Source organism: Chrysochloris asiatica, unplaced genomic scaffold (assembly GCF_000296735.1).
Source record: "Chrysochloris asiatica unplaced genomic scaffold, ChrAsi1.0 scaffold00034, whole genome shotgun sequence".
NCBI lineage: Eukaryota > Metazoa > Chordata > Mammalia > Afrosoricida > Chrysochloridae > Chrysochloris > Chrysochloris asiatica.
Genome location: NW_006408552.1, coordinates 19,385,595 through 19,407,972, shown reverse-complemented (window position 1 = coordinate 19,407,972; position 22,378 = coordinate 19,385,595). Strand labels below are relative to the sequence as shown.

The 22,378-nt window shown below is 46.0% G+C and overlaps 1 protein-coding gene across 1 annotated transcript; it reads right to left on the bottom strand.

Annotated features, from left to right (window-relative positions):
* Nucleotides 1-11,363: 11,363 nt before the first annotated feature.
* On the bottom strand, nt 11,364-17,315 carry LOC102826091 (cytochrome c oxidase assembly protein COX19-like). The gene is made up of 3 exons (XM_006859797.1): nt 17,234-17,315; nt 15,202-15,317; nt 11,364-11,444 (listed from the first exon to the last, which is right to left on the bottom strand). Exons 1-3 carry the CDS (start codon nt 17,313-17,315, stop codon nt 11,364-11,366), a joined length of 279 nt encoding a protein of 92 aa, XP_006859859.1.
* Between the last annotated feature and the right edge of the window lie 5,063 nt (nt 17,316-22,378).

Sequence of the window (22,378 nt, the reverse complement as noted above, 5' to 3'; positions counted from 1 at the left end):
AGATCCAGAGAGGGGGAGCGACTGTGTGCTGAAGACCTGGGGGGTACAGGGGAAGGATTGCATGGAGGGGATTGTAACCATGGCAATGAGACGATATATGATAGAATGAATGTAAAACTAATGTTCTCCCATGTAAACTATCACATAATTCACAATAAAACATTTAAGAAAAAAAAATCATTTAAATAAGGTAAAATTAAGTAAATGACATAACAAATCAAAATAAAATATACAAATAAATGAATTAACACTTCATTAAAACCAAACCTATTGCTGTGGAGTTGATTCTGACTCATAGTGACCCCTAGAGGACATAGTAGAGCTGTACAACAGGGTTCCAAGGCCAATCTCCATCTGTCAGTCTGTCCTACTGTGGTGGCTCATGTGTGGCTGTGATGCTGTAAGCTATGCCACCGGTATCTTAAATACCAGCAGGGTCACCCATGGTGGACAGGTATCAACTGATCTTCCTGACTAAGACAGACTAGGAAGGAGAGGCTGACTCATTCCGAATGGTTAGCCACTGAAAACCTTACGAATAGCAGTGGAAAACTGTCAGATCGAGTGCCAGAAGAGAAGCCCCTCAGGTTGGAAGGCACTCAAAATATGAATGGGGAAGAGCTGCCTCCTTAAAGTAGAGCTGACCATAATGACAAGCATGCAGCAAAGTTTTCAAGACTTTCATTTACGGGTGGGGCACAACTCAATTGAGAACAGCTGGAAACATTCATTAATACTCAGAATGTGGAATGTATAGAGTATGAATCTAGGAAAATTGGAAGTCATCAAAAATGAAATGGAACATTTCATAAAGATCAATATCCTAGGCATTAGTGAGCTGAAATAGACTGGTATTGGCCATTTTAAATCAGACAATTATATGGTTTACTATGCTGGGAATGACCAATAGAAGGCTTTCATCGTTAAAAAGAGTATTCTGGGATTTATCTTTAAGTATAACACTGTCTGTGATAGGATAATATCCATATGTCTACAAGGAAGACCATTAATACCACTATTATTCAAATTTATATTCCAATCACTAAAGCCAGTGATGATGAAATAGAAAAATTTTACAAATGTAGTCTGAAATTGATCAATTATTCATCAAGATGCATTGATACTTAGTGGTGATTGGAATGTGAAAGTTGGAAACATTAGTTGGGAAATATGGCTTTGGTGATAGAAATGGTGCTAGAAATTGCATGATAGAATTTTGCAAGACTAATGACTTCTTCATTGCAAATACCTTTTTCAAGCAGCATAAAGGACAACTATACACCTGGATCTCACCAGACGGAATACACAGAAATCAAATAGACTACATCTGTGGAAAAAGACAGTGGGAAAGCTGCATGTCATCTGCCAAAACAAGGCCAAGGGCAGACTGTGGAACAGACCATCAATTGCTCATGTGCGAGTTCAGGCTGAAGCTGAAGAAAATTAAAACAAATCCATGAGAGCCTCACTGAACATATCCACCTGAATTTACAGATCCTCTGAAGAATAGATTCGATGCATTAGACACTAAAGACCAAAGACCAGAAGAGTTGTGTGATGGCATCATGAACATCACACAGGAAGAAATTGTCCCAAAAATAAAAGGAAAAATGTACATATAGGCATTTCCACTTAACCTTTTGTAGAACTTTAAGGTGGAATCTTGAGTTGCAAAAAAAAAACAAACAGTTTGGCATTTTGAGTTTCAGAGGCTTCAAAATAAGGAAACTCGGCTCATCAAAAAAACTCCTTCTAGGACTGAAAGTTGAAGGGAACCAGAGAGCAATATGCTTGCTGATGATCTCCTGGGTCTACTTGTGAGTGGAATTTGGGAAAATGTTCTATTGGCACCCATTGACCTTGAAATGAAATAAGAGGGAAGGCTGACTGTTTTAAAGTACAGGGAGGTGTGTGTGAACTCCCAAACTTGCAGCTGGAACCCATTTGGCCTAGCTTGGATAGCTAGGGATGTTGAGCTGACTGGAATCTGATCAGATGAATATAAAGATGTTTGAGACTCTAAGCAAGCATCGGTTCCTACTGATGAATTGGACTTTTGCTTATGGATGCAGTTCCTCAAAATTCCAATCAAAATGGAAGTCTCTTCAGATCAGGGAACATGCATGTCTTCTCAGTGTACTGAGTTGGTCAGCATGGGCAATTTAGACCTTCCTGGTGTGGCACTGTGGGTTAATGCGCCAGACTGCAAAGCCGTTTGAACTGCAAGATTGGCAGTTCAAGCTCACCAGTTACTCCTCGGAAACCCTACCCAGGGTTGCTATGGGTTGGAACCAACTTGATGGCACTTAACAACATTGCTATGGAAGTAGAGTCCTGGTGTGGTGTTGTGGGCTAATGTGTCAGACTGCAAAGTCATTTGAACTGCAAGGTCGGTGGTTCAAGCTCACCAGCTGCTCCTTCGAGTCCGTATACAGGGTCGCTATGGGTCAGAATCAACTTGCCAGCACTTAACAACATTGCTAGGAGGTATGAAGTGACTGACTTGACAGGTTTTCATGGGTGTGTTTAGTTTTTAGAATGAGTGGTCAAGGGAAAATCTCCACTGACTAGTTTTCCTCTTTTTAAGATGGTTCTTGTGAAAGGGAGTATAGAATGATGTTGATAAGATTTCATTATTTCAGTTGTAATTGAATTAATTGTGATTGTCAAAACTGTGATTATAGAAGATATGTAGCTAAAAGGAGGGAGTGGTGGTTGGTGGTTATGTGCCATGGAGTCGGTCCAACTCATAGCGACCCTGTACAGGGTTTTCAAGGCTGTAAATCTTTACAGGAGCAGAAAGCCTCATCTTTCTCCTGTGGAACATCTGGTAGTTTCGAACTGCTGACCTTGCTGACCTTGTGGTTTGCAGCTTGACTCATAACCACTACGCTTCCAGAGAGTGTTGTTGTTGTTATGTGCCATCGAGTCGGTTCCGACTCATAGCGACCCTGTACAGGGTTTTCAAGGCCGTAAATCTTTACGGGAGCAGAAAGCCTCATCTTTCTCCCGCAGATTAGCTGGTAGTTTCGAACTGCTGAACTTAAGGTTCGCAGCCCGATTTGTAACCATTACGCTACCAGAGAGTTGTTATCTCTTATTTCAGGAACGGACAATCTTAGGACCAGCAAGAAGGAAGAGTATGAGTGGAGCTTGGGATTCCTGCCTGAAGAGCCAGTGACAGCAGAGATGGTGGCAGAGGCAGTGACATGGAAAAAGCAGCTATGAACTCGAGGCCCATGGACTGAATGAGGCTGTATGCCTACGGGCTGGAGACTGCACATTTACGTGTGCATCAAATATTTCTGCTTTGTTCATTCATGAAATATAAGAGGAAAATGGGACCATTGTGGTTTTAGTTGCACATGTTTTAGTTTTATCACGTCATGTGCAAATACAGTTTTCTTTATTTAGAGATTATGCATATAGTTTATAGGTGTTAAGTTGGTAAGAGTGGAATATAATGATTAGGGACTAGGCCAGGATTTCTAGAGGTTTATAAATTGGTATGTGCTTATTCCTATAATGATTCAGTCTACTATAGGCATAATTAGCTCCACTTTTGGGGACATCCAGAGATGATACACTTTATGAGGAAGGGAGCCAACAGATGCTATATAAATTTGAAAAGTATAAATGAAGATGAGACCAACAAGTGTAAAGAGAAAAGAAGAGGATTTGTGAAAAATAACTTTCCTTTTCAGGACAGAGGGGAGTCTTTCTAGCACAATAACAGGAGCTGGCTAGAGACTTTAAAATCAGAATACACCCATCAAGGAAATAGGGGAAGCTGGGGGTGGGGGAGGAACTAACTTTTAATGAGAATGCTCCCATGCTCCCAGTAAGGACTGGTAGGAGACCCTTGGGGCAAACTGTAAATTCCTGGTACCCAGTAAAAGGGGAACTAGGGGAGGGGCTTTTTCTTGAGCTAAGGGAATAAACCTGTTTTTGCAGGCTGGCCATGTGACATGTCTGCCTGCGTCTACTGGGGTGGGTGCCTGATTTTGCAAAAACCAATTAAAGCAAAACCTCACTCTCCCTAAAATGAGTACAGATTGGATTACTTGAGAATTTGTCAGTATCGACAGTGTTTCTCACAACATCAAACAACATTAAGAACATCATACAGGAAGAAAGCAAAAGGTCATTAAAAAGACATGAAAGAAAGAAAAGGCCAAAATTATGTCAGAATAGACTCAGAAAGTTGTTCTTGGACTTAGAGACATTTAAGTGACTGAAAGAAATGAGGAAGTAGAAGAGCTGAACAGAAATTTTCAAAAGGCAGCTCGAGAAGACCATGTAAAATATTATATTGAAATGTGCAAAGACCTGGAGTCAGAAAACCAAGAGGAAGAAGACTCTCAGCATTTCTCAAACTGAAAACACTGAAAATTCAAGCCTTGACTTCCAATACTGAAAGATCTTATGGGCAAAACACTGAATAATGAAGGAAGATGGAATGAATATACAAAGTCACTGCACCAAAAAGAATTGGTCAATGTTTAAGCATTTCAAGAACTGATGGTATTTAAGGAAGAAATCTAAGCTGCACTGAAGGTATGGGTGAAAAGCAAGGAATTGACAGAATACAAATTGAAATCTTTCAACAAACTGATGCAGCCCTGGATGCACTCACTCCATCTATGCCAAGACATTTGGAAGACAGCTACCTGGCCAGCTAACTGGAAGATATCCATATGTGTGCTCATCAAAGAATGGTAACCCAAGAGAATGCAGAAATCACTTAAGAATATCATTAATATCATATACAAATAAAATTTTGCTGAAGATAATCCAAAAAGAGTTATAGCAGTACATGGACGGGGAGCTGCCAGAAATTCAAGCTGGATTCAGAAAAAGACATGGAATGAGGGACATCATTGCTGATGTTAGGTGGGTCTTTGCTGAAAGCAGAGAATGCAGAAAAAAATTATTTGTGCGTTGTTGACTGCGCAGAGGCATTTGACTGTGTAGATCACAACAAATGATGGATAGCATTGTGGAGAATGGGAACTCCAGAACGCTTCATTGTATTCATGAGGAACCTGTACCTAGAACAAGAGGCAGTTGTTTGAACTGAGCAAAGGGATACTGAATGGTTTAAAATCAGGAAAGGTGTCTGTCAAGGTTGTATACTTATTTAAACTGTATGGTAAGCAGATAATCTGGGAAGCTAGATTATATAAAGAAGAATATGGCATTAGGATTGGAGGAAGATGCATTAAAAGCCTGTGATATACAAAAGCCTTCTTTGTTGGAAGAGAAAAACACTTGAAATACTTAACTGATTAAGATCAAAGACCACAGCCTTCAGTATGGAATGCACTTCAATGTAAAGAAAACAAAAATCCTCAGATTTTTATTTATTTGACCAATAAATAACATAATGATAAATGGAGGAAATACTGAAGTTGTCAAAGATTTCATTTTACTTGGATCCACAATCAGTGTTCACGGAAGCAGCAGTTAAGAATTCAAATTATGGATTGCATTAAGAAAATCTGCTGCAAAAGACCTCTTTAAAGTGAGAGCAAAGATCATTTAAAGGACTAAGGTGCACCAGACCCAAGTCATAGTATTTTCAATTACCTCATATGCATGTGAAAGCTGCACAAGGACTAAGGAAGACCTGAGAAGAATTGGTGCATTTGAATAATGGTGTAGTTAAATACTGAAAGTCCCATGGACTGCCAGAAGAACAAACATGTCTGTCCTGGAAGAAATACAGCCAGAATGCTCTTTAGAAGCAACAATGGTGCGATGTCATCTCTCATACTTTGGACATGTTGTTAGAAGGGACTGTGAGAAATAACTCTTATGGGTGTGGTCCATCTTCAGGAATATAAAGACTCATGAGAGTGCTAGACCAGGCAGACAGATTGTTGATTTACATCCAGGGATATGCCAGCAGGATGAATTGGGGGAAAGGAGGTAAGAAATTTGTTCTAGGACTTGTTGTTGTTGTTGTTGTCAGGTGCCATAGAGTCGGAACCGACTCATAGCAACCTCATGCACAGCAGAACGCAACAATGTCTGATCCTGGGCCAACCTCACTACTGCTGCCACACTTGAGTCCATCAATGATGCCACCTGGCTGATCCATCTCATTGGGGGTCTTCCTCTTTTTCTCTGACCCTCCATCTTACCCAGCATGACATCCTTCTCTAGAGACTGTTCCCTCCTGTCAATATGTCCAAAGTATGAGAGATGAAGCCTAGCCATCTTGGCCTCCAAGGAGCACTCTGGCTGAACTTCTTCCAAAACAGATCTATTGGTTCTTTTGGCAGTCCATGGCACTTTCAGTATTCTCCTCCAACACCACAATTCAAAGGCATCAATTCTTCTACAATCTTCTTTATTCACTGTCCAGCTTTTGCATCCATATGAGGCTATTGAAAATACCATGGCTTGGGTCAGGTGTACCTTAGTCCTCAAGCTGACATCTTTGCTCTTCAGTTCTAGGACTAGGAACTTTAAATAAGAATACAATCATTAAGACCATGAGCAAGCCATTTTGGCTTCTCTTGGGGGGAGGGAAAAGAGGAGGTGCTCGTAGAATTGTGAATAGGGAACTGAAACTGGAGGAGGGACTTTTTCGGGACAGGAGAATAAAACTGTTTGCTGGCCAGTCATGTGATGCGTCTGCCTGTGTCTAGTGGGTTGGGTGCCCAATTTTGCAAAATCGATGAAAGAAAACCTCACTCTGGCTAAAATTTGTACAGACTGCATTACTTGAGTATTTGTCGGTATGGACATTTCTCATAGGGACCAGTCCCTAGAGAAGGATATCATGCTTGGTAGAGTGGAGGGTCAGTGAAAAAAAAAAAAAGCCCTCCAATGAGATGAATTGAGCCAAGCTTAACAATCGTGAGGATGGCGCAGGACTGGGCAGTGTTTCAGTCTGTTGTTCACAGGGTAGCTATGAATTGGTACCGACTCAAGAGCACATAACAACAGTCTTTATGGGGCACACTGTCATGTCTTTCTTCCATGGAGCCTCTAGTGGGTTTGAACCTCTGACCATCCAGTTAGAAGTACTTTAACCACTGCACCACAAAGGCCTTTTAACCTTGACCCAGTTGTTGTTGTTGTTAAGTGCTATTGAGTCAGTTCAAACTCTCTACAGGGTTTCCAAGGAGCAACTGGTTATCTTGAACCGTCAATCTTGCGGTTCAAACGACTTTGCAGTCCAGTGCCACAGCGCCACATCACGACTCCACCCTGACACAGAGAGGTCCTCAAATACTCTACTTTTAGCTTTAAGTCATTGAATGATCTCTTGCAGCAGGTGATGGTTCACAGAAGCTGCTCACTGGTGTCCCCTTCAGGTGGTGCTCAGGCACGTCCCACACCTGCCGTTAGACCTACCTCAAAAAGAGCTGCAGCACCAAGGGAGGCCCGAAGTGGGGACCTTGATGCTCTTTGGAGTTTGGGGGCTGTGATTGGGGGCCATGAGCAAGACCCAGCTCACCAGATCCCAGAAAGAGGCCCCATCTTCCTGGGACGGTGACCACCCTGGCTGTCGGGCCACTGTGAATACTCCGAAAATGTTTTCAAACCTGTCCTTGAGTTCCTTTTAGTAACGCTCCTGGCTTATCACAAGAGCCCACAAGAAAAGAAATGTGTTTTCAACTGACCGACAAATCTCTACCAGAAATAATTTTTAGAAAGCAATGACAGGTACCTAAAAAAACCTCCAGGTTCTGAAGCATTGAATCCTCAGCAGCCCAGGCTAGAACAAAAGCAATTCCAAGCAGCTGCCGTTCATTTCTGAAGAAGTCACACTGTTGACACAATGCAGCTATTTTTGGACTCCTCCGCAATCCAATGGTTCCCTCATCAGGCTTGCTGGAACCATTTCTGTCTGCACTATCCCTCTTTGAAACACACTGAATTTGTTTCCAAGTGAAAATCTACTGAACTGTGTCTATGGAGTCCATTTACAGAGAGTTTTAACACAAACTATTCTTTCAATGTTCTACCTTCCATAGTGGAATGAACTTCAGACTTACAAAAGAGTTGCAAAAACAATAGAGTTCACATACATACCCACTTCTGCTAGTAGCATCTTACCCAAATAGCCAGTGATTAATCTGGACACAATACAACGGGCTTGGATCTTATTCAAATTCCACCAACTATCCCATGAATGTCTGGTTTCTGGTCCAGGATCCCACGTGGCATTCAGCTGATAACTTGTTAAGTGCTGTCGAGTCAGTTCCAACTCATAGCGACTCTATAGGATTTCCAAGAAACAGCTGGTGGTTTTGAATTGCCAACCTTGTGGTCAGTAGTCCAGTGCTTATCTTACATCGATTCTAACACATAGTGACCCCATGTGACAGAGTATAACCACCTCATAGGATTTCCTAAGCTGCCATCTTTATGGGAGCAGATCCGTCAAGGCTTTCTCCTTCAGAGCTGCTGGGTCTGACTGAACTGCCAGACTTTTGGTTAGCAGGTGCATGCTCCCAAGGCTGCTTGATGGCCCCTTAAAAGCCTGCAAGCTCTAGTCAATTCTGACTCATAGTAACACAGTAGGACAGGAAATCTGCCCTATAGGGAGTCCAAGCCACAGGAAGGAGCAGGCTGCCCCATCTTTCTCCCTCATTGCAACTGACTGATGGTTTCAAAATGCTGAAAGTGTAACCACTGCACAGCCAGGGTTCTTAGATGTCCCACAGGTAGTTCCATTCTCGTGATGGTGACAAGCTGAACAAGCCCTGGTCTCTGTGGGGCACCCTCGGTGTGGGCAAGTATCCTTTTTTCGTGTGTGTAGAATGAGGGCAGGTGTTCTGGAGGACCCCAAAAGCAATGCTGTGTCCTCAGGTATCACACCAGGGTGGGCAATGTTGATGCATCTCATTCCCAGAGATAATCTACCCTGACCGCTTGGGGACAGGGATACCTCTCCACTGTTAGGATTATTCCATGTGGTAACAGGGGTGCTGTGGGGAGATCCTCTTTCCACCTTGCTCTTGTGCTGGATTAGGATTGATGAGGAAGCGCTGTCCCTTCCCTATTACTTGCATGAGAGCAGACTTGTGGGTATTGATTTGACTCAATGGGCTGCACTCCATCACACCCCGTTGTCCTGGATCCGGCCTGGGGTGCTGTTCTCTGGGAAAACCTGTGCCATTACGTCTGCATGTCCTCGTTTCCAGACACAATGAGACACTGTAGGTCCATCTTATACTTCTGTGGTCAGCCATCAGCCCTAACACAGAGGGCCAAAGGTTGGGTGTGCTCAGAGGGGGCCTCACTGTTCCTGGGCCCTCTTGGTACAGAGCTAGCACATCTCTGTACCTACACACATGCATGAATGTGCACACACACACCCCTATGGGCAGGCGTTGGTTGTTGTGCCATCCCAGGGTGCAGACACAGGCAGACCTCAGAGAATCCGTGTTTGGGTCCAGACCACAATAAAGCGAGTATCTCAATGAAGCACATCACACACGTATGGTGTCCAGTGCTGACACTAGACTGTCAGCTATTAAGTGTGATATAGAAATTTGAAATCTTGTAAGAATGACAAAACAGGACACAGAGACACAAAGTGAGCACACATTACTGGAAAAATGGTGCCAAGACTTGCTGGACATGGGGTTGTCGCAGACCTTCCATGTATAAAAACTCTTATGAGTGCAGTGGTAAATATTATCTCCCTAACAAACTATTGTTGGGGGTCATCAAGTCCTTCCTGACTCACTGACCCCTTGTGGCAGAGTGGGATTGTTCCATGGGTTTCCTTGTTGTTGTTGTCAGGTGCCATCGAGTCAGAACCGACTCATAGTGATCCCATGCACAGCAGAACGAAACAATGTCCAATCCTGGGCCAACCTCACTACCGCTGCCACACTTGAGTCCATCAATGATGCCACCTGGCTGATCCATCTCGTTAGGGGTCTTCCCCTTTTTCTCTAACCCTCCACCTTACCCAGCATGGCGTCCTTCTCCAGCAACTGTTCCCTCCGGACAATATGTCCAAAGTATGAGAGATGAAGCTTAGCCATCTTGGCCTCCAACGGGTTTCCTAGGCTGTGATTTTTATGGGAAAAGATGGCCTGGTTTTCCTTGTGCAGAGGCCATCTTTTGATTGACAGTCGAGGATTTAAACTTTGTGCTACCAGGGCTCAATTCAAACATGCCTGACACTCCTTTGTACTCTGTTCTCACTGGGCATCAGCTGTCCCAGATCAGAGTGGGCCCACAGTGAGGGTGGTACTCTTGAGCACACATTTGGGACACTTGACAGATTTTACAACCACAAACCAGGCTGTGTGGTCAGCCTCCTGCACATTTTGCACTGCTGGGAAACAGGAAATGTTCTGATGGTTGTTTGGTTTAGTGATTAAAGTCAGGTAAACTAGGCAACATGCTGAGAAGTACTGAGACCAGAATTAAACCGCACATGCCTTTGGGCAGAGCCAGGGCACCCTATCAGAGAAGGGCTGACAAGAGCCAGGAAACAGGGAGGGGGAAGCAGCGGCTGGGACTGAGACTGAAGCCTCCGCCATCCGCAAGTCCAGGGGCAGACGACCCAGGATTAAGCTGGGGGCTGCCAACAGTAGCAGCAATCAGGAATTGGGGTGGGCCTGGTGTCTGCCCCAATCCCAACTGTGCAGACCGCGCCTCAATGTTGTGTGTGGTCAGCACATGTGTGGCTGTGGACCTGACCACATGTTAGAGCAGCCCAGGATCTCTGCCTCATGGCCCGGGCACCAGGGGGCTTCTGCCCCCCATGCCTGCCAGGAGGAATCGTGCAGTTGGTGAATACAGGTGGCTGTTCTTGTCCAGCAAAACCTGAAGGCAACCTGTTAAGTCAGGAATCTAGGTTCTGTGATCAGATACTAGTTTTACTAACAGATGCACGCCAGAAGACAACCCTTTTATTAGACAGACACAGCGTCAGGCACAACCAGGAAACTCCACAAGTCCCTTGTGCCAACAACCAGGGCTTCTCACTTCCTCGTGTGTGCGAGATTTGGGTGCAAAAGGAAAATAAACTGGCACATGCCCTCCTGAGTAGAGAAAGGCCGCCTGCCAACAGTGTCTGTCACAGCACACTGAGAAGACCCTGAGTGTCCTGATGTCCAGGGGTCCGGCCTCCCATGGGACCCCCATCAGTATCTTCATTTCCTGTCATGGGAAATCTCAGGGAAAGTGAGATTCTAGCAGAAAGAGTTTCTGGGAGGATCAGGATAAGACTGTGAAGAGGCTTTGCTGCTCTGACTTCTGACTGAGAACAAAAAGACTCCCAGAGCCCCATTTTAAGGGGTCACAGAGCAGACCTCAGGGTCTTGCAGGGTCCAGTGTGGCTACATCAGACACCTCCAAGCATGGTCTAGAGGTCTTCTCCATCAGCACTTGTCTTTTACTTCTGATTTTCCATCAATTAGATCTCTGAAGCCCAGTTTCTCCAGCGGCTCTTGGGCCATCAGCTGTCTGAAAAAAAGGAAACTGGGTGTCGTCAGGTGGAAGCTGGTGAAAGCGGCGGCCCAGAGGGCTGTCTTGTGATTTTGTCCAGGCACTGCCCACGCTGCTCACTCAGTTCTGCCCTAGAGTGACCTCGGAGCACAGTACCAAAGTAGAGCCCCTTTAGTGTCCTCCAAGACCCCTTTTAGCAGACCTTTCTGGTTCAGGGGAGCAGGAGGGGCCACATGCAAGGACACTGGAACCTTGAAGGACATCCTAAGAGACCCAGGTTGGACTTATGCCCACCAAAGTTGACAGGTACACCGTTTTCAGCCACTGAGTTGGCAGTGACTTGCTGTGGCAGACAAGGGAATGGGCCCGCTAAGGTTTCCTCCTGTGCTGCCCTGGAGGACACGAGGACCCACGTGTGGAACAGGAACAAAGTCTCTGAAAATGAGAACCACAACTCTGAGCACGGAAGGAGCCCTAGCGGTGCCAGGACCAAGTGCTCGTCTAACCAGAAGGCTGGCTGTTCAAATCCACCTAGCAGCTCCATGGGAGAAAGACATGGTGATCTGCTTCAGCAAAGACAAACACAAACACACACCCAAGGCTATCTCACGGTGATCATCTAGGACAGAGTCGAACTTCAATAAAGATGACAGCCTTGGAAACTCTATGGGGCAGTTCTACTTTGTAACACATAGGGTCACTGAGTTGGAGCAGACTGGACTACACTGGATAAGTCTGCTGTGTGTGTGTATGTTTGTCCATTCATTCACTCAGAGTTTATAATCTCTCTATGCACTGATCAGAAACTGGTTGGCACAAGGGTTAAGCGCTTTTCAGATCCACTCAGCAGCACTTAAGGACAAAGACCTGAAGAGCTGCCTCTGTAAAGGTACCAGCCTCGGGTACCTTCTGTCCTGTATGGCTGCTATGTGTCAGAATTGGCTTCATATCACAAAGCATGATTTCCATGTCTCCTTTTAGCATAAGGGAATCGACCAAGAAAAGAGCTCTTTTCCTGGTCAGCTGGTTTATGGGTCTCAGCCATTCAGGTTCCCTCCAGACACATTCTCTCTCAAGTGCAGGTGGAAAGCCAAGTGACTCCCCAGCATTGACTCTGCACTGTCCTTTCTGAGGCACCCAAGGCCTCATTCACACTGACCCTACGGCAGTGAGAGTCATGAGGACAACCAACCCCTGTTAACTGCAGACCCTGACTATGTCAAGTGCTTTAGAAGGAGGATTTCTGACTGTCCAATGACCCAGGAAGGAGGCAGTGGGTGGCTTGACCACGTGGGCAGAGAAACCAAGCTGGGCAGGACGATAATGCGTGTCAACAGCCACACAGCCAGTAGCAGAGAAGCCTCAGTGCATGTGGCTGGTGCCCCGATGTCCACTCAGCTGCACTCTATGATCTCAATGTTCCCTTTTCCTCTACGAGAGAATGTGAACCACAGCTACAGAAGCACACACACCTCCAGGGCGGCTGAGTGAGTCCTCGCCGAGGCAACTGTCCAACTGTGCCGTGGCTCTGCACGGAAATGTCCACTTTTTAAATGATGCATCGGGAGAAGATTGATCAGGGTCAAACATTGTCTATGGATCCCACACACCAGGGAGTTAGGAAACAAGTTAGAAAAGGCTAAAAAAAGGCAGCAGTAGTAAAAGAAGTCAAGGTATCAATACCCCTAAAGCTGGTGGCAGGGGTGTGGAGGGACCACCATCTTTAGTCTTGTTTGAAAATTCTGATCAAAAACAAAACAAAATTCTACAGTCAAAATACATAATAAGACAATATACACACACAGAGGCACATACGCCCACACATACAGATACAAGCACACTCAGATACGAGCACACACATATATATAGATACACAATCATACATGTGAACACACTCAGATATACACACGCATGCACACACACACATGCTGGGGCCCACCTGCCAACTCTGTGGCACAGGCACAAGAGGGCTCTGTGGCCTCAACAGCTCTGACGACCCTGCTTGCTGACATCCACCACCTAGCCTGTGTGCAGATGCTCCCACGTCTGCAAGGTGAGGAAACAGCTTGAGAAGAAGGTGACCTGTCCCTGAGGATGGCACCAAGAAGAAACCACGCAGCCCAGTTCTCTGACAAAGTAGGTGGGTCCACTTCACATCCACTTCCAGATTGTTTTTGTTGCGAAGTGACACCGAGTCAGTTCCGACCCATAGCGACCCTGTATAGGGTTTCCGAGGGGTGACTGGTGAGCTTGAACCGCCAACCTTGCAGTGCAAACAGCTTTGCAATCTGGCACATTAACCCACAGGGCCACACCAGGATTGGTGGGGTCCTTTTTCAGAAGAAGCCCCCAGAGATAAGCCCAAACAATATTTCACAGACAAGGGCTCATGTGAGGTCCCTTCACCTTCAAAATTTTCAACACCCACATGGATGACCTAAAAACATACATGTGCAACCTGAAAAGCACAACATGGTCTGCCTTGAAGGACACACCCCAGTGGGTGACGGGATAATGAAAACTGGGCTTAAGCTGGGTGGGTTCCTGTCAACCTGTCATCGACACAAATGAGGCTGTCTGAAAACTGAATTCCTACGTGAGTTGAGGACGAGCTCAAAAGGCAGAAATAAAAGCTCTCCCTACCCCCTGCCCAAAAGATCCAGGTACTTAATTACAGGTTACAAGACTTTTCACATGAAGGATTAGAACCACTCTTATGTTAACTAAAATCTCCATGGAGCATGGTTCCAGTTTTTGTTTTGTTCCAAAGTGAAGTCTAGCCAATTCTGGTTGGGACAGGAGGGACCATTCATTTTTCATCGTTTCTTAAACGGCCACTGTCTCCCCTGTCACATTCCTCGCGGCTCCCAGTCGGAGAGAACAAGACAGAGGAGGATATGGGGGTGAAGGGGGAACAGCAGCCACACTCCTTTGACCTTTCAGCTCAGTCAGCACTTTCTTCTGGAACTGTCCCAACAGGCCAGCAGCATCAAAATTTAGAAGAAAACATCCTAAAGAATTTAATCACACATCAAACTGCTGTCACCTGAGGAAAGGGTCCTGAGATTGCGAAATGCCCGCTAGCATTTAGGCTGATAAGCTTCGATTTTATGGGCAAACAAGTCCCCAGCTCTCAAATACAATACAGGCAGACTTTGGAGTTACTGCGGGTTAAGGTAAGGGAACAGGAGGAAGATTACCCGGGCAGCGGGCAGCGGAAAAGTAGCATTGGGAAAAGATCAATAAAACCATAAAACAAACCTCCAAAGACAAAGAACAGAGAAGCAGGATGTGGACAAGAGATAGAATCAATGTCCTTGTCAGGCAAGTCCCCAGCTCTCAAACACAAGACAGGCAGACCTGGGAAATACTGCGGGTTCTGTCAAACATCCACGATAATGCCAAGATCACTATAAAGCGAGTCACACAAGTTTAGGGGTTCCTAGAGCATATGTTGTCATCTAGGAAGTGTGCAACAGCATGATGAAAATGTTTGAAATATTGTGAGAATGACCCAAATGAGATGCAGAGACGCTGGGGCACAGACTGAGAACACACTGCTGGGAAAATGGTTTCAGTGGACTTTGTCACTGCAAGGCTGCCACAAACCTTCAGATTTGTTAAAAAACAAAACAAAAACACCATGTCTGAGAAGCTCAAACAAGGTGTGCCTGCTGTTAAACCTCAGGCCTGGCTAGGGCCTCCTTGGGGTGTGTGGGGGGGAGGAGGATCTTTTCTGAGATGTTAGAAGTACTAACTGTAAACATGTACTTGCCTCTCCATTCTGCATTCTAGATATTCTTTTGACTCATTTCTGCACAAGGCATTTTCAAAATGATTGTCTCGGAGGCACTTCATGAATTTCTCTTGAAAGCGTTTACATTCACCTGGAATGAAGAGAGAAAACCGTTTTCTTCTTAAAGTGAAAGCACCCCATGCTGACCCAGCAGTATAGCAGCAGCAGCCGCACTTCACTTTCCTTTTAAAACTTGCTTCCTTTGGAATCAGACACTGGAAAAAAATCAACCCCGAACTGTGGAGCCACAAGGGCAGTAAGTCATTATGGGCAGAACCCAGGGAATGGGCCCAGGGGAGTTCAGGTGATTCTCGCAACTTTGCTGTTAGGATGATTTCGTAATAGGATGTTGGGCAATCTCTAAATTGACTTTTGAAGCCTACATTCCCACAGTTCCCCCTCAATTGCCTAAACCCAAGTTCTGGCCTCAAACATGCCACGATCAGCAGCATTTTTTCAGTTTCGCAATCATGAATCATGAAGCTCAAATGTAACACACTGCAGACTTCATAAATGGCACAAGTGTGTTTATTTATATAGCATTTTCTCTTAAGAATGGAAGCATTTCTTACTTCCAAATGAGGCATGTTCATATCTCACAAAGAAAAAGGCTGAGCAGCGTTCACTCTGGCTCAAGGCGGCCCCATGTGTGTCCGAGCAGAACTGTGCTCCAAAGGGTTCTCAATGGCTTGTTGTTCCTAAGTAGAATGCCAGGCCTTTCTTCTGAGGCCCCTCTGGGTAGATTTGAATCTCTAATCTTTTAGCTAATGGCTGAATACTTAACCATGCCATCTACATACTTCCAAGCCTAAGGTCATTGAGTTGATTCTGACTTGGTAGTGAATGACCCTTATCTTATGTAGGATTTCCGAGGCTGTAAATCTTTATGGAAGCGGAAAGCTTCATCTTTTTCCCATGGGGCAGCTGGTGGATTCAAACTGTAGAACTTGTGGTTAGCAACCCAACACATGGCAGCCTAAAAAGCCATGCCACCAGGCAAATAAGTTATACTTGGTGGTGGTTGTGTGCTGCGAAGTGGGTTCTAATTCATAGCAACACTGTACAGGTTTTCCAAAGCTTTAAATCTTTATGGGAGCAGAAAGCCCCATCTTTCTTCCATGGCTGGGCTAGTAGTCTTGAAATGCCTAGCCTTGAAATGCCGTTGAGCAGCTCAACGTGTAACCAACCCACTGCACTAACAGGGCTCTTATATTTACTTTGGGCTAATGCGTCAGACTGCAAAGTCGTTTGAACTGCAAGGTCAGTGGTTCAAGCTCACCAGCTGCTCCTTGGAAACCTTATACAGGGTCGCTATAGCAGCACTTAACAACCATATAAGAAGCTCTGGTAGCATAGTGGTTATGATTTGGGCTGTTAACCTCAAGGTCAGCAGTTCGAAACTACCAGCTGCTCCGCGGGAGAAAAATGAGGCTTTCTGCTCCCATAAAGATTTACTGTTTCGGAAACCCTATGCAGAGCCACTATGAGTCGGAACCGATGCTATGGCACACCATCACCACCATTATCAAATAGCCTCCATTTTGCCTCTTGGGTTATCCGAGGAGCTTCAAAAAGGTCGTGAGGAAAACCCCTTATTCTTTCACTCCACTCTTCCACGACCTTTCTGAAGCCCGCACGCTCAGTATATTATCCCCAAACCATAACAGTGGTCAAGCGGTCTACTCCACCGTGACGCTGCGTGAGCAGAACTGAGCTCCACAGACGGAGATCTCCGGGGCCAGAAGCGCCAACGGAAGCCCGGGGGAGGGGCTGGGGTCGGGCTGCAGCTAGGGGACTCCCGCTGCCCGAGTGGACATCGCTGTCTTTCAGAGGCCGTGGGGTCAGCCCTGGAGACCGACGCCCCCTAGCGTCAGCGTGGAACCGGGTCCCATCAAGAACTTGGACTCGGAGGCCTGGGACCCGGACTTCCGGTCGAGTCCGGGTCCTCCTCCAACCAGCGTTTGGACCTCGGAGAGCGGGTCCTGCCTGCGGGTGCCCGCCGCTCACCGAAGTGATCTAGCGGGAAGCTGCCCTTGTCCGGGGGCCGCGGCTGGAAACTCTTGGTCCCGAAGTTCATGGCCGTCGACATGATGGCGGCCGCGAGAACAGCGGCACGGGGCTCGGAGCACGACGCAAGACGCACGCAGAGCGGCCGGCTGAGCGCCGAGCAAGCGCCGCGCGAGCACCGAGCACATCGAACGGCGGCCCCGCTCGCCCTTGCTGCGGCTGGGTCCTTCACGCTATAGGCTCGCGGCTTTCCCAGGTTAACCCATCCTCCAGGTGTGGAGGAGGAGACGGACACTCAGACAGGCTCAGTGACCTGCCCAAGGACACAGAGTTCGGCCCACATGCAGCCTGATGGCGGAGGCGACCCCTAGGCCATATCCACCAGCTACCTCCCCATCCCCCTGCACGGGGGTCCATCTTGAGCGCGTATACTATAACACGACCGCCATTAGGGTCTCTTTACCTTCAAGCCCCGTCCCCTCTGCATGGTGGTGGCCCTTGCTGCTGGTCACTCTGATGTTCTGGAGGTGGGCGCTAGGCTCCTCTTTCTTCCATTCACCATCCCACCCTCAGCATTCCCTGCTTGCTCATGCCAGCCTCCTCCCCACCAGCTCTCTTAGCTTCGGAACACCATCAGCCCCATAACCTCAACCTGATTTGGTGTTGCCTGGTATGGCGCTGTAGGATAAGTACTGGACTGCAAGCTCAGTTTGAGCTGCAAAGTGTCGGTTCAAACCCATTAGTCACTCCTTGGAAACCGTGTTGGGTGTCATCCAGTCGGTTCAGACCCATAACAGCCTGTATAGGGTTTCCTGGTGAATTTGAACCACTGACCTTGGGCTCGAGTCTACTTTGCAGTAAAGCTCATCAACCCACAGCACCACATCAGGACTCCTGGAAACCCTATATCAGGTCACTATTAGTCGGAACCCACTCACTGGCACTTAACAACATCAGACGCTTAAAGAAGCACCGCGGTTAAGCGCTCGGTTGCAGTTCACACCCACCATCTGCTCTGAGGGATAAAGAGGAAGCTGGGCTGCTCATATAAAGATTTAGTCTTAGATGAGGCTGTCCACCTCAAGACCATCACTCCTCTCCTCCTATAGGCTAGAGATTGTCCTAGGGGAGAAAAGATGCTGTGGGATCATGTACCAAACCACAAAGCCGGTTTGAACCACCAGGAAAACAATTCAAATTCACCAGCTGCTTCTCAGAAATCCTATGTTGTTATTGTTGTTAAATGGTGACCTTGTAAAGGGTTTCTGAGGAGCATACAAGGCCAAGATGTTCAAAGAATTTATAAAGCACATAGAACAAAAGAATTTTGTCCCTAGACCACGACTGGTGACAGAGCCATCCATCACAGTTCCAGGGCAGACTACCCAAGTGGGGATTATTGCAGATTAGAAAAGTTTACAGGGTCGGCACTATAGTCCTTGGTGTATATGACTCATAACCATACAAACCTAGTACCTCAATTTCCATTCAAGGACACATGCTAGTCAAGTCCCCACGAGGGACTCTCCAGCCCCTCCTGGGACTGGTTAGGGGAGTGGCCTTAATCCACTTCCGATTACACGTGCCTGACTTTGGCAGTTCCGAAAGCCAAGGCTCAAGTTGGGCCTCGGCTCTGACTGTGGCTGCAGTTTTCTGCAGGCAGAGTGCCTTCAGATTTCAGACTGTGGGACAAGATAAAATTTACAGTTGCAGTAGGAACGTTTGTTAGAGAAAATTTAGAGCTAATTCAACAAGTTTTCTTTGTTCCTTTCATAGATCAATATGTCCATCTTGGAAATGGAATGTGTAAATGGATGATTGGCCTTTTTTTGGGGGGGGGGGATGATTGGCTTTTACAAAACATGTTAAGTCTGTGTTTGTTGTTGTTAGGTGCCTTTGAGTTGGTTCTGACTCATAGCGACCCTGCACACAACAGAACTAAACAGTGCCCGGTCCTTCACCATCCTCACAGTTGTTAAATTTGAGCCCATTGCTGTAGCCACTGTGCCAATCTATCTCATTGGAGGTCTTCCTCTTTATCACTGACCCTCCACTCTACCAGGCATGATGTCCTTCTCTAGAGACTGGTCCCTGCTGACAATATGTCTCAAGAATGAGTGTCAAAGTTGGCCATCTTGGCTTCTAAGGAATATTCTGCACGTCTTCCAACATAGATTTTTTTGTTCTGTGGCAGTCCATGGTACTTTCAATATTCATCTCCAACACAATAACTCAAATGCATTGTTCCTTCTATGCTATTTCTTATTCATTGTCCAACTTTCACATGCATATGAGGCTACTGAAAATACCATGACTTGGGTCAGGTGCACCTTAACCCTCAAACTGACATCTTTGTTCTTTAACATTTGAAAGAGGTCTGGTTTTTGCAGATTTGCCTAATGCAATATATCATTTGATTTCTTGACTGCTGCTTCCATGAGTGTTCATTATGGATCCAAACAAAATTAAGTCTAACAACATCAATCTTTTCTGTGTTTACCATGATGTATTCATTGGCGCAATACATTGGTGAGGGATTTTTGTTTTCTTTACATTAAGATGCAATCCATACTACAAAAGCTGTAGTCTTCAAAGAAAAAAGTTATAATCTTTTTTCTTCATCAGTGTGCTGAAACTTTGTTTTCCTGTTTATGCATACATGATGAAACTCTTTTCTATCTCTTCCCTTATTGTGGCTAGATTGGTTTTGCATCGCCCTGGGCGCGGTCCTGCATTCAGGTAGCGCAATGGGTTTCCAGCCATCACATGCCACCAAGTGAGTAAGGAAGAGGTTGCGATGTTGAGAAACATGTCTGAAAACAAACACCCAAGAAAGCCTGAAAGAGAAGTACTGGCTGAGTACAGCCAACCCACAGAACAGCGAGAGAAATTCATGAAGAGATTGCTGTGGTTCTTAAAGGGTCCTGGATGGTGCAAATGGTTTGCTCTTGGCTACTGACCTTAAAAGTTGGTCGAGGTTCAGATTTATGCCTCAGTGCCACGGAAGAAAGGCCTGGTGGTCTGCTTCCATACAAGATGAAAGCCCCATGGGAAAGGACATCTGACACACGTAGATCCAACATGAGTAGGAATCAACTCAGTGTCAATGCGTTTGTTGGGTTTGGTTTTGTGATTTAAAATCCCTATAGTATGGGGTGGTCATGGATTACTAAATCAGGCCTCCATCGCAAAAGACAGAGCAAAACCACAAGGAGAAGAGAGACTCAGGGGAAACAGGCAGTGCGGAAAATAGAAGAAGAGTGTTAAGTTCTTAATTAGTAAGGAGACCCAGTGGGACGGTACTTAGAGCACTTGATTGCTAACCAAAAGGTTGACAGTTCAAATCTACCAGCAGCTCTGAGGAGGAAAGATGTGGCGATCTACTTCTGTAAAGATGACACTCTTAGAAACCCTCTAGGGCAGCTCTGCTCTGTTGTATAGTCTCTATGAATCGGATAGACTGAGCAGGAACGGGTTTGGGCAGTGAGGGAAAAACAAGAACAGAAAGTTCTAAGAAGGAACATTTAGGGGACCAGAAAGGGCTCTTGGAAATTAACCTATAACAGAAAAAAGAAAATAATTGGAAAATAAAGGAATTTTCTCAGAAAATAGATAAAAAAGACAGAGATGGGAATGAGAAGAGATGATGAGGTCAGGTCCAGTCACGCCGATGCTGTGTTTGTGAAGTTGGCCTGGGAGTTCCTGGGTCCCAGGGACAGGAGATGACCCAGCAACTCTGTAAGCAGTGGTGGACACAGGGACCTGGCAATCAGACATCATCAACCAAACATGATCTCAGTTCATACATTCTGGCCAGAGAGAGTATTGGTTCCATTTTACAGATGAGACTGAGAGTCAGGGTGGCCAGCCTGGGACAGATGGTCCTAGTGCTCAGAGAGTCCTAGGGAAATCAGCTACCCAGCCCAGAGCAGTGGATGAAGCTCTGGAGAGGACAGAATCTCCCAGGAAGGTGGAGCTATCTCAGAGCACCCAACTCAATACGCAACCAAACTCTAGTCTATCCTCCCAAAGGAGAATGGAGGTACTGTGACCCCAGACAAGGAGATGGATGCTGAAGAGGGAGCCAGCTGGTCGCTCCAAGAAAACTATCACATGTGGAGGCCAAACCAGTTGCCGTCAAGCCAACCCTGGCTCAAGGTGACCCATGTGTGTCAGAGAACTGTGCTCCAGTGGCTGATTTTTTTGGAAGCAGATCACCAGCTCTTTCATCTGAGGTAGACTTGAACCTCCAACTTTTTGCACCAGCAGGACCTAATTCCAGAATTTAGAGTTAAGAAGCTTGGCCCTGTCAGAGTCTAGTTCACTGGAATGTTCCCTCTTCCAGGAAGCCATCTCAGATTTCACCTCCCCTCCAGCAGCACATGGTGTCTGATTTCTGGGCTCCATGGTCAGATTCACCTCTTGGTACCCAGGGCCAGCCCAGAGCTGGTGTTGAATGTGTGTGGACTGTCCAAGGGTTCTGGGAATCCTACCTGGACCCACTTGAAACTACAAAAGAAAATTAAAGCATGCTCATATCCTATGATCTGATACCCCTGCACCAAGGGGCTGTACTGGGTTATTCATTAATGTGTTTCCAGGGCTGTGGACAATGGAGCATTTATCATTTCCACTTAACCAGATGACACCACTTAGTAGTAAATGGGATACCTGCCCCTGGAGATTGCCCTCAGCCTCACTGTCCTGCTCCCCCGAAGGATAAAGAAATGCTAGAGGCAGATGCTTTGCGGATGACAGCCAGCTTTTAATTGGCATGCCTGTACCTGGCAAGAGGTGGTGCTTTATACCACATACTCTGTTGGGAGAGAAGGTGAAGGACTTTTTATGTGTGATTCTAAGATAGGAAAAGCGGTGGAAACACAAACCACTGTCCAGCCTGCTTATGTGTTAGACATTTCCACGTGGGCTGCCCAAGATGGAGACTAGTGTCTGACACATAGAAGGTGCTCGGTTGACATTTTGAATGAATGAGAGCCTAGTGTGCTTGTTACTATAACCTTCATGTCACACATATGGAAGCTAAGGTTCAAAGGGGTTCAGTCTCTTGCTTATGGTGGCATAACCAGCATACGAATTATCTGTTGTTGCACTGTAAAGTACCCCGAACTCAGTGGCCTAAAATAG

Coding starts and splice junctions, on each gene's coding strand:
- LOC102826091 (XM_006859797.1), bottom strand. CDS start 17,315: ATGTCGACGGCCATGAACTTCGGGACCAAGAGTTTCCAGCCGCGGCCC. Junction 15,318..17,233: donor CTTCCCGCTAGATCACTTCG/GTGAGCGGCGGG, acceptor TCTTCATTCCAG/GTGAATGTAAACGCTTTCAA. Junction 11,445..15,201: donor AATGCAGAATGGAGAGGCAA/GTACATGTTTAC, acceptor TTTTTCAGACAG/CTGATGGCCCAAGAGCCGCT.